The following is a 12,937-nucleotide window of genomic DNA, read 5'->3' as shown; positions in this document are numbered from 1 at the left end:
AATCCATATGAGATTTACAGATTATGAATCTGTAAACTTATATTTAGAATTTATATATGTAAAAAAATATTATTAGATCAAAATTAATTGTTACAAAATTTATTATGTAAACTTATATGTGCATTAAATATACAATTGAAATTTTAGTAGTATATATATCGACATTAATTATTTTTCAACATAATTGGCTTATTAGCTCAGTTGGTTAGAATGTTGTGCTAATAGTATGAACCTCATAGGTTTGAGACTTGGATGGATCATTAATTTTAAATTATTTTGTGAAACATATTTTTAATATAATATGGGTTATATGTAAGGGTATTTTTTATTTTTCCCTCTAATTATTGGGTGTATTGAAAAAAATGTTGGATGAAGGAAGAAAATCCCTCCATAATGCTGGTTCATCTAGATCTCATTTTACTTGTATGAGCGTTGTGGTTGTTTCTTCCTTCACCTTTTTAATTTCTGAAATAGTCAATTCAAAATATAATATTATATTTTGAAATGTACCTTTTTTTTTTTACTTCTGAATGACCCATCTGAAAGATTAAAAAAACATTCCAAAGAGGGTGAAAGAAACAACTTGGAGGTGCAGGAAACAACAGTCATTGTGTTGGTGATCTCCTGGTGGTCTTGCATTTAAATTAAAGGGAGTTGCTAGGTGCACCTTGCATTATTGTTGGTGCACCCAGCATTCTTAAAAAATGGCAAAACTGGCTCTACCTTCTTTCTCCTTTTAAAAGGTGTTTTCTTTTTAAAAAACCACACCAGCCATTTTTGCACACTCTTCTTCTCGCTTTTCTCTCTTCGGTGCTGTATTTTCTTCGGTTCCTTGGCAACGGTTAGGTTAGATTCAGTGAAGGTGAAGGTACCAATGTTCAGTGTTGTGGTGGTCGACGGCGACATACGAGGTACGCATTTGAGTTGGGTGTGTGTTTTGGTGTACTGTAGATCGTGCGGATCAACTTGATCCGTAAAAGATTTACGGATCAACTTGATCCGCATGTTGATTTTAAAGTTGCGGATCAAGTTTATTGTTACGGATCAACTTGATCCGTAAAAGACATGCGGATCAACTTGATCCGTAAGTCTTTTGCGGATCAACTTGATTTGTAAGAGGCTATATTTTTTGAAATTTTAACCTTTATTTAAGTTTAATTTTGTTTTTTAATTATTACTTTGTTTGTATTGTCATTTTTTATTTGAATTGTTTATACGTGTAGAATGATATAGGGTTTTAGCTTTTTACTAATGATGAGTTATTATGTATAGTTTTGTATGTTATGTATAGTTCATTTAGGTGTTGTATGTCTGTGTTAAAATTTTTGATTTATTGTTAAGATGAATGAAGATCAATGGATGTATGAAAGTATAATGTCTGAAGAAGTGAATATGGATTATCAAAATGAAGAAGAATGTGGTGTGAATGAACCACATGTTGATTGTTCAGATGCGTTCAATACTTCGTAGGTAATAATGTTCATGATTGTGAGTGATTTAATAAAATGAATATGTTGTAGGAAACTGAAATTATCTAGATTGGTTTGTAGGTGTTTGACAGCCAAGAGGATGTTTTACGGCGGGCTCGATCCGTTGCTCATGAAAATGGATTTGTGGCAGTGATTATAAGGTTTGACACAAACACTGGTAGTAGAGGAAGGACTTCGTTTGTGTTAATTGGCTGTGAAAAGAGTGGCGAGTATAGGTGTAGGAAGAAAGAATTTGTTTGAAGTGATACTGGGACTAGGAAATGTGGGTGTCCCTTCAAGCTTCGTGGCAAGCCAGTGGTTGGAGGACAAGGCTGGATGGTGAAGTTGATGTGTGAGATTCACAATCATGAATTGGCCAAGTCATTAATTAGACATCCATATGTCGGGCGATTGACTAAAGCTGAAAAGACACTTATTGCTTATATGACGAAGTCAATGGTCAAACTAAGAAACATTCTGTTAATTCTGAAGGAGCACAATGCCAATAGTTGTACGACCATCAAACAAATATACAATACAAGAAATGCATACCGTTCTTCCATAAGAGGAAGTGATACTAAAATGCAACATCTAATGAAGCTTCTTGAAAGGGATCATTATATTCATTGGCACAGATTAAAGGATGAATACGTGGTTCGTGATATCTTTTGGTGTCATCCTGATGCAGTGAAGTTAGTCAACACATGTAATTTGGTGTTTTTGATAGACAGTACCTACAAAACAAACAGGTACAGACTCCCACTGCTCGATTTTGTTGGGGTGGCACCAAATAGGATGACATTCTCTGCCGGTTTTGCATATCTGGAGTGTGAACGTCTTAATAATGTGGTTTGGGCTTTATAATGCTTCTGAGGTATATTTTTAAGACGTGATGCCCTCCCTGGAGTTATTGTGACTGACAGAGACCAAACATTGGTGAATGCAGTGAAAATTGTATTCCCTGAGTGTACAAATTTATTGTGCAGCTTTCACATAAACAAGAATGTGAAGACCAAATGTAAATCGTTAATTGGTCAAAGAAATGCTTGGGAGTATGTCATGGATGCCTAGGGAACTTTTCTTGATTGTCCTTCGGAGCAGCAGTTTGATGAGTGGCTGAAGAAGTTTGAAATGGTTTGTTCACCTTGGCCAATGTTTGTTGACTATGTCAAGGATACATGGATAATTCCACACAAGGAAAAATTTGTTACCGCATGGACGAATAAGGTGATGCACGTAGGTAACACAACAACAAACAGGTATGAAATTGTTCAATTATTTCTATTGACGTTGATGAATTGATGGAACTTTATTGTTGTATATGTTTATTATTATTTGTGAATCTGAAATGTAGGATTGAATATGCTCACTAGGCTTTAAAAAGAGTGTTACAAAATAGCCTTGGAGACTTATGCAGTGTCTGGGATGCCATGAACAACATGATGACGCTACAACACACGAAAATTAGAGCATCATTTGAAACAAGTACACATGTCATTGGACATGTCTTCAAAAAACTCTTATATAAGAGGCTTCTTGGAATGGTTTCAAGGTATGCTTTAAATCAGATTGCTGCTGAATTTGAGTGTGTTCACTATGCTGGCAAGAATCCTTCCAGTTATGATTGTGTGATGAGAACCACACACGATTTTCCTTGTGCTTGTGAGCTATCCAAATATGTTGTTGGTTGCAACCCACTGGATTCAATCCATATATTCTGGAGGAGACTCAGTTTTTCAGACCAAGGGTTATCTGAGCCTAAAGTAGCATCAAGGAAGAAATGGAAACAATATACAAAAAATTTGAAAAACTTGATGTTTGTGGTAAGTTTACTCTGAAGATTAAACTTCGGAAAATTGCATACCCTGATCAAAATTCGATGTGTCCTCCTCTAGCAAAGGTTAACACAAAAGGTGCACTGAAGAAACCGATGAACAGAAACCTAAGGTCAACAAAGCGCGATCCATCTTACTGGAAGTATGTAGATGCTTTTGATTCTGTGCAAAATAGCAATTCATCAGTGAGGCGTAGTGCATCATCTTCTGAGCAGCCCAATCCAAGAACGATCATGCCTATGTTGGATCAATTTCAGCCATTTATCCACGACTTCATTCATAACATTGTTGATGTCAAAGCTGATGGAAACTGTGGATGTCAGTCGGTTGTCAGTTTATTAGGTATGGGTGAAGACTCATGGTCGTTGGTCCGCACCAATCTGCTTAAAGAACTTGGGAAATTCTTATATGAGTGTATGAAGCTCTTTGGTGGCAAGGAGAGATTTGAGGAATTAAGGATGTCACTACTTGTTGATGGGTTAACCAAGGTATGTAATTTATGTTTTTGATTTTTATGACTTAACTTTAAAATTAAGTTTGACGTGTATATTTGTTTCATTCATGTGACTACATATAAGTGGATGGATATAACCAACATGAGATATGTCATTGCATCAAGGTATAATATAATCCTTGTATCCTTGTTTTAACAACAAAACATGACGTTCTTTCCTCTTAGAAGTCAATCGTCGCCATATTTAAGGTATGTAATTTATGTTTTAATAGAACTAAAAATCAGAAAACTTAGACTAAAATACCCTCATTTGATACCTTAATATATAGGTTTAAATATAATTTTAATCTCTTTATTTTATTCAATTCGTAATTTTGATCCCTCTTTTTTAAAATTAAGACATCTGATCATCTTATTTTAAAAAACCTGTAATTTTGGTTCTCCTATTTCAAAATACAAACATTTGATTCCTGTATTTTAAAAAATCCACAATAAGAAAATTTGTAATTTTGGTTAAATATTTAATTTTTTTCTACATTTTATTTCTTTTATTTTTACTTTATAATTAATTAAATGATTTCTTAGATTTATGATTCAATTAGACCATAACAAAAGAAATAAAATACAAATAAAATTTAGAATTTAACTAAAATTATAAATTTTCTAAAATAGGAAGACTAAATGTTATTATTTTAAAATAAAAGAATCAAAATTATGGATTTTTAAAATAAAAAAATCAAAGGTCTCAATTTTAAAATAAAAGAACCAAAATTGTGATTAGAACAAAATAAAAAAAATTATAATTACTTTTAAATCTAATATTTAATAACTGTATCCCTAGTAATAGGCATTGATAAAAGATATATTTGAGAAAAAAAAACATTAATTAAACATTGAAATTCTAAAACATCAATTGTTTTTTTTTTATAAAAAAAATAGAAAGCTAAACCAACAAAAGATATGAAAAAGAGGTAATATTATCCATAATATTTCTAATGTGATTCAAACCCTCCACACCAATCTATAGCTTAAGTCTACTAATATAATTCTGAGCTTACAAAGTAATACACACATGATTATTCAGCCTAACTTGCGCTATAACTACAATTATATTGCTTTTCCATTATTAAGCAAAATAGATTCCGCAATTGAGATTGTTTCTCTCGTGCACCTTCAGAACTTAGCTGTTTGTTTGATAATGTTTAAGATATAAGAAAATAGCCAATAATTATCATTTAAAAATTTAGTCTTGGTTTAAAATCATAAATTAGAAAAATAAAATAAAATAAAAACAGAAAACTACTTCTATTTGATACATATACGCGCACTTAACAAAAGATGAATCCTTTTCCTAGATGTCTAAAAATGCATTCTATGTTCATTAAAAAAACAAAAAGTGTCATGCTACATCCTGCAACATTCAATTAAATAAATGCACTAACATATCAAATTGAATAAAGAATCATGAAAAACAAAAAATCAAAACCCTACACAACTATAGTTCCAGAAGTGGCTGTCTCAAACTATGAAGCTAATTCCCAATGGGGGGCACAACAATGATGAGAGGAAGCAATAAGAATTGATTCATGATAGCTCCAGCCAGGTCTGTACATGACATTTTAGTTTGAGAAGTGTAGAACTCATGCCACTTCCATCCATTCATGAAAATACATATGTAACCATCGCTCTGCAAAAGTAAAAGCCAAAAGAACCATGAATTCAAATTGAAATATCGATGATCAATAACATAATCCCCCACAAGATTAATATAAGTGGATAGAGTTTGACATGGCTTATTTGGGACTTTTCTTTTTAAAAAGAGAAGCAATGACAAACACAATTCTACAGAATCCCTAAAATGTAAAATTAGCTTCTCTTTAGAAACAGTAATAATAAACATGCATTTTAGAGTAAACTTTTGCATTATCAACCAATTAAAAATAATTTTTTGACCTTAAATGTTATTATAAAGGTAAACTTACTATAATTTTTAGTGCTTCTCTTCCTACTTATATATTCCAAATTCCAATGCCCAAGAGAGCACTATCAATAAGCTTTTAAATTACAAGTTACTTCTAAGCTAAGAAATTGAAAAATTATCAAGCAAGTTTAACTAGAATTGAAGCTTGTTCTTAACATAAAGTAGGTTTTTAGGGTCTAGAAAAGCCAGGCCAAACACTATCCAAGTCTTCAATTACGCTCTAGGCTATACAATGTCATGTTAGTAAGGGTAACAGTCTCAATACCACTTTCAATTTGAATCTATGGACTCTCGTCGTCTGAACTAATGTCATCCATCCTCCTTTCAGCAATTGCTGGAAAAAGCCGCTGATGAAAATCAGGTGGTGGACGTGTTTCAGATGAAGATGCTCCTCTAGGAGTCTCTTGTTTTAGAGTTTTTGCCAGCTTCTTCCGTGTATCTCTCACCTCCTTGCATACCTTATCCACCATTATTAAGAAGTCTCGTACTACTATGAACAACCTTATGCCGTCATCCTTCCCAGCATTCCCATGGAAATAATCACCAGTGCTCTTCACCAAAGTCATTATTTTCTTCTCCTCTTCCAGCAGCTTTGTAACATCAGCCTCAGCATTCTGCACAAAACTTTTCACCGTCTCACAAAAGCCCCTATCTTCCTCCACATTCTTCATGGTTTTTGTTACCAAGTCTCGTGTTTTTATGAGACCATAGCCAAGTTTGGCAGTGGTTCCTGTTAAGCTGTCAGCATCTATAACTGCTGCTTTTTTCACATTCTCAAGTTCACTGCTCAAGCGTGAAACCACCTGAAGACCAATTTCATGGTAGTGATCTTCTGTTTCTTGGGTACTATCAGGAAGGCCATCTGATTTAATACTAGACGAGCTCTGGCTCTCTTTTGCCTTTCGGATGGCTTTTATGCCCTCGGAGCGGATAATCTCTAGAACAACAAAATGTAAGAGTGTAGTCTTGCCATCTGTTCCTTTTACATCGGATAATTTCAGAAGTGTATCAAGTTTAAATGCTTGTGCACCACCACGGAATGTTCCATCATTCATTCGGTTGCCAGTTTTGAGAACAGCTTCAAGAAGCTTGAGGAACAGCCGGCTGTTTCTTAGTTCCTTACAAGCAACCTGACATATCCGATGAAGTTGCAAGAAGAATAAGATTTTATTCAAGGTAACAGGGAAATAAAAAAGAAACAAATGCAAGGGCAGAGATTTTAAAACCAAAGGAATTACAATGAGAGGATATCAATTGCAGAACATTGCTGTGTTCGTTTGTATGTACAAATAGTTTCAAATTAATTGATATAGCACAAAACTAAATTGATCACTAATTGCAATAAAACTCATAAAATTACATACTAATCATAAATTTATTCAGGTTACATGTATATATCTTAAAATGGATATGCATACAAAATAAAATAGAGTAATAAGTAATGGTGTAGTTATTTGACTGATGAAAGAACACATTCTATAAATTATTCAATGATCCTTAACCCTGTTTGTATGCATTTGTAATTTGTATTTGGAGAGGGCGAAGGGTATACCAACATCTAAATACAATGAAATTTGGTCGTAAAGCAAAACTCTGCACATTAATTACAGCATCAATTTGGCATTACTAATGCAACTAATGACATACTCTGCCAAACTTTTGACAGTTTGCTATGTTACAATTTTAATTGGCATTAAGTTGAACTCAAAAAATTTAACGTCACAATCATCATGTGATGGAAAAAGCATAAGCACTGCAGCTGCATGTATGATGCATACCTCTAAAATGGCAAAAGACTCCATAATGGTTGCAAGCTCCTCTTTAAGTGAGCCCATGAAAAGCAGAAATTCCATTCGCTTAAATGCAAATGGAATGTCAACCATGGCTTTCAGGAAACGGTCAGCAGGTCCAAGTTGAGATAGATCACCACTAAAAAGTCTAAGCTTAAGTTCTTCATCTGATGTCGGTGCCATCTTCAGCAAGGTTTGAAGGAATTCCGGGGGAAGCTCATGTCCTGATGTAATCAGTCAAAACCAGATTGTAAGTCTTTCATACAAGTGGAACAAGACAACTAAACAATTTCTCTTTTAAACTTCAATATATTATCATTCCTGATAAATAAATTTCATCATGATCAATCAAGTAAAGTTCAAAGCAATCAATCCACTGGTTACAGAAATAATCATCTCAACAGCATAGCCAGGACAGGACTACCACAATCTATCTTCCCCGGTTTTTAAACATTATGATCAAAAATAATTTTAAACAGCATTCAAACCTATCAACAACACCACAGCAATCTATCCCCTCAACAGCAAAGACATGACGATAGTTTGAAAGAGTCCATATTATACTGTAAGTCTACAATTTTTTAGGGCAACCACAAATCTGTCATAGATAATGCGTTTTCCTAGAAGAACCTAATATTATTATTGAAGTTATCAGCAATCTTTGAGGAAAATTGAAGGATCGAGAAAGCACCTTCATAAAGTGCATCACAAACTTCTTCCATTGTCACATTCAATGCTCGCAACAGAATCAATAAATTTTGTGCTTTCTTTTTGTCAATGATCTGGATAAACAGTGGTGAAGGATCTTGGGAGGAAGACTGTTTCTGTTTTTGACCATTGTTCTTATCCACGGCATTATAGCCAAAAAGCGTCTCTATCATCTCTTCGTTAAACCTGTTAAATGTATATCATTTGATAATACTAACGATAGATATTTTTGATAAACAAAAGAGATTTGGAATTTCTTCCTTACTGGAATGATCCTGATTTGATTTGATTCCAAACCATTGATTGATCTGGGTTTGCTTGAACCTTATCCCAGAAGAAGGGCTTTAGCTTGGCTTTGGGAGCATCAGCTTCACCTTCTACTCCAGCTTCAACTGTAGCTTTTGATCCACTAGCTAAGGGACGTTGCACCTTTGAACCAAACGGGGGCGGAGGTCGAGGAGGAGCCACACCACTCATAGGAGGAGGTGGTGGTGGACGAGAACCAGGTTTGGCACCAGCTGGGGGTGGTGGAGGAGGTGGACCAGGTTTGGCACCAGCTGGTCCTGGGGGTGGTGGTGGAGGACCAGGTTTGGCACCAACTGAGGCTGGAGGTGGTGGAGGAGGACCAGGTCTGGCACCAGCTAGTGCTGGCAGTAGTGGTAGGGGTGGGCCAGGTTTGGCACCAGCTGGTGGTCGGGGTGGTGGTGGAGTGCTACTAATAGCAGGCTGTTGAGGGGCAGGAGAAGCTGCAGCAACAGCGGCAGTAGCAGCTGGAGCAGCATCACCAGAAGGCCTAAATGAAGGTGGCTCAGGAGGAAGAGGGTTTAGCCTGCCTGGAGGAGGTTTTAAAGGAGGCATTCCAGAAGGGATGGTGGGAACCCTCCCGAGAGGAGGTTTCAGTTCAAATGGTGATCCCGCAGCAGCATTAAGAGCTCCTATTGATTGACTTTCCTGCACTGAGTACTTCTTATTGTCTACTAAACTATTACTTGATGACTGAAACCCAACTTTCTCCCCTTTCATTGAATTTCCAAAAGAATAACTGGAAGGACCTGTAGGATAAAATTCAACTTTGTCAAGACTAGTAAAACTTATTAACAAGGAATGAATGAATGGTAATATGATACATACCAACAGAGTAGTCACTCATGCTCAAGCTGAGAAGAGGTCTATCATCATTTAGTCTAACATGGCCAGTCTTACGATACCGAGTACAGCATAAAAAGAGCACTGCTGCAGCTATAAATGTCACTAATGCAGTTATAACTACAGCGAGAACAACTGTTTTTTTATTACTATGCTTCTCTTCCTGTTTGTTAATGTCAGAAGGTGGAGGAGCAGAAATTTCTGAAGCTGCTGGTGGTGTCAATTTTGGGAAAAATGATGTTGGTGGCAAAGAATTATGCAGAGGTCTATGAACTAGAGGCGTTGGAGCAAAGGGTGATGGGGCCAGACTAGGTTCAGATGATGGTGCTAGACTGGGTTCAGGAGATGGTGTTAAACTGGGTGAAGGTGATCCAACTGCAGGGCCTGGACTAGGCGGTTCTGATATGTGCTGGAGCAAAATACGACCAAATTTTCTTTCAGGATCACTGGATCGGGAAAAAAGTGGTCCCATATAAGTGACATGCCAAATCTTGGAATCATCCTCTTTTCTTGAGACAGGATATGGACGATTATTTTTTCTCAAACAGTGAAGAAAGTTCTCCTTGAATTGAGAACAGTAAGACTTGATAATTTTTTGTATTTCTTCCTGTGCAGGCTGTGATATTGGTTGATTCTCAGAACTGATTATATTGGTGCTGCCGGACAATTCCTGTGAGAGGCATAAATCATGATCCTCAGCATCTTTCATTAAATGAAACTTAACTTTTAGAGTCTATCAATCCATTCTTAACAACAATGGAGCACATAATGTAAACCCTTCTAAGTTATCAAATCTAACAAATAATCATAAAACAATCAAGTCCCTATAATTTAATGTCAGATGACAATTAGCAAAGTCCCTATAATTTAGTGTCAGATGACAAAAGGAAATTTAGAAACTTCACCTAATAAATTAGAGTGCATGCTCAAGCAATCATGTCTAAGGTAACAGAATTTCAGAGCAAGTTTGTGTGTTTCTCACGTAAACACAGCATGCGTAAAACAGTATTAACTAATTGGTCATGTCATAGAATTAGAATGTATATAGTATATATACTATGGCAATCACACAACATACTAAAACTAAAGCCTTGCAAATGTAAGATCTCGGGTGGTCCTTAAGATGGATGAAAGATAAGAGTCCATGACAGAAAATTGCAAAACAAGAAGAAGCACAGTTCACTGTTCAATATCGGACCTCAGTGTCATGCTGGAAACTGGTTGTAAAATGAGGGCTCTAGTCCTCCCTCTTTTCTTAAGCACTTTCCACATGAAAAGAGTTGTGCAGAAGATAACCATAGAAATAGGATCATCCTCTTCTAGTTATCATGCTGCCCTAAATTCTGACCAAAAGTGCTAACTAATAAAACTTTTCCAAATGGATAGTAAAACAGTAAATACTTGGATATGATCTAACTAAGATGTCTCTATGTAATCAATATCACCGACAGTTTCGAGCTTCGTAGTCCACACAAAAAGTTGACAGATATCAAAACAATTTCTACTTGCTCTAGGCCAAATATCATTCAATGGATCTTATTTTTAGGGAAAAATAAATTTTAGGTTCCTCAATTTTCAGTCAAAATTGGTCTTAGTCCCAATACTACAAAGAATTTGGTACTCGTATTTTTTATAATTGATGAATTTCGTCCCTCATTATGGAACTTAGGATACTTAGTTGAGGGACAAAATTCAACAATTATAAAAAATACAAGGATCAATATCATCGTTTTTAAAGTATAAAGACTAAGACCAATTTTGACCACAATTGAGGGACCCGAAAACACATATTTCCCTAAATTTTATATCCCACTTCATCAGGGAATCATGGATTTAGGCAACCATGTTGGCTACCTCTATGTGAAGGTGAAATCATTGTCTAATTAGTTACCTCTATGTGAGCTATCAACCTCTATGTGAGGCAAAAACAAATGTCAGATTAACCAGATACTACCATTAGCCATTTGCTTAGGAGTTAAGAATTCTGAAGCAGAAGCAAATGAGCTACAGGATATCTGGGCTTAACAGCTTACAGCATTATTGGAACTGGGATTGTCAAATGAAAGAAATGACAGGCTAAGACAATCAAGATATGAAAGAAACAGTGAAACACAGCATTCACACCAACCTTTAAAGAAAATGCAAACACCCCAACCAATGTAAGAAACCAAAATTTCTGAGTTCCTATACTATCTTCACTTTTTGGTCTTTTAATAATTGAACAAAAACACAACCAAATATATATATATATATATATAAGAAACCTACAAAATTCAAACAGTTAGTAAAGGGACCCTTACCGTATGCTCATCTAACAATCCAGATGCTGGATCAAGTAACTCCCTAACCAAATCATCTTCTGTTTGCTTCTTTTCCGAAGGGCTGACTGCTGCTACAAGAAGAAGAACCAAAAGAACCGCAAACCTAACCTTTATGTTAACCATATATTTTTGAATCCCCATTCCAAGTGCTTGATATGCTTCTCATTTCACCAAAGGCCTAAACCCCATTCAATCCCTTCATCACCTACAAACACCCATCAGGAAAAAAAAACTTTCTTTTCACTATTCACCTCCAACCCACTTCAATTGCTTCTCATAACACCAAAACCAGTACCTTTCAGAGTTGCATCCCGCAAGACCAACCAAGGGTTTGCACCAAAAATCAAAACTTCAAGATCAAACAAAAAGAACAAAATAAAACCCCAAAAGAACGTTGCCCCAATCCAAAGCTTACACCTTTTTGTCGAATCAGATCAAGTCCAGCCAAACCCCACCACAAGAATCGATCAAAAACGCAACTCCAAACAAAAACAAAAACTTGGGTAGGTGTTGAAGCATCAAAATCACTAAACCACCCTGCAAGTGCAAAGAAACAGAAACCAGAGCTCCAAATAAAGATTCAAGAAAAGGGTCTTTGCTTCTTGCAGGATCCAAGATAAGGAACTCAAACGGGACAACTTTTGGCGTTGTTGACCATGATATGTTGATTGCGACAATTTTTTTTTTTTTTTTTCTGTGTGAAGAACGTGTGTCATAAATGGTAAAAAAGAGACCAAAAGCAAAGACTTATAGTAAAAAGAAGGAATGAGAGAGAGTTGATGATGTTAAGGAAAAGGAAGTTTCTTGGCGCCAGACAGAAGAACCCTACGCGTAAAAGAACAGTCCCAGGAGAAAAGATTCTGGATGGATGATGGATTCCGTCGTTGCCAAGCTGCCACTTTCAAAATGTCTTGCTTTGAGTTTTCTCATTCTAACACTGATGAAAAGGAAATCCACATTTTTATTTGGACTGAGAAAAGGAAATCATATAACATTTGAAAAACTATATATATTAATCATTAAATTTGAAAATTGAAGAATAACACCAAGAAATAATGGTGTGTTTGTTGACGTTGGTTTTGGTTCATTGGCATTCTGATAAATGTTAGCGAATTTCTGATTACAAAAAATTATAAATTTCATTTTTTATGGTTTGATTCCATTTCTAGTTATAGATTTTATAAATTTCTAATTTTTAACAAATTGTGATCTATAACTGATTAACTATTATAA

At 35.4% G+C, this 12,937-nt stretch overlaps 1 protein-coding gene across 1 annotated transcript; it reads right to left on the bottom strand.

The window, feature by feature from the left end:
* Positions 1-5,086: 5,086 nt before the first annotated feature.
* LOC114379387 (formin-like protein 5) lies at positions 5,087-12,673 on the bottom strand. Its single transcript, XM_028338029.1, has 7 exons — positions 11,684-12,673; positions 9,369-10,053; positions 8,503-9,289; positions 8,221-8,423; positions 7,518-7,753; positions 6,005-6,869; positions 5,087-5,445 (listed from the first exon to the last, which is right to left on the bottom strand). Exons 1-6 carry the CDS (start codon positions 11,843-11,845, stop codon positions 6,021-6,023), a joined length of 2,922 nt encoding a protein of 973 aa, XP_028193830.1. The 5' UTR covers positions 11,846-12,673; the 3' UTR covers positions 5,087-5,445; positions 6,005-6,020.
* Between the last annotated feature and the right edge of the window lie 264 nt (positions 12,674-12,937).

The sequence above is a fragment of the Glycine soja genome, chromosome 12, assembly GCF_004193775.1.
Source record: "Glycine soja cultivar W05 chromosome 12, ASM419377v2, whole genome shotgun sequence".
NCBI classification, from domain to species: domain Eukaryota; kingdom Viridiplantae; phylum Streptophyta; class Magnoliopsida; order Fabales; family Fabaceae; genus Glycine; species Glycine soja.
Note: the sequence above shows the minus strand (reverse complement) of the source record. Positions and strands in the feature narration are given on the sequence as shown.

Excerpts from the sequence above, each read along its gene's own strand:
- LOC114379387 (XM_028338029.1), bottom strand. The coding sequence starts at position 11,845 with ATGGGGATTCAAAAATATATGGTTAACATAAAGGTTAGGTTTGCGGTT. Across the intron at positions 7,754-8,220 it reads TTGTGATGCACTTTATGAAG|GACATGAGCTTCCCCCGGAA; the intron begins GTGCTTTCTCGA and ends TGATTACATCAG. Across the intron at positions 6,870-7,517 it reads AGTCTTTTGCCATTTTAGAG|GTTGCTTGTAAGGAACTAAG; the intron begins GTATGCATCATA and ends CGGATATGTCAG.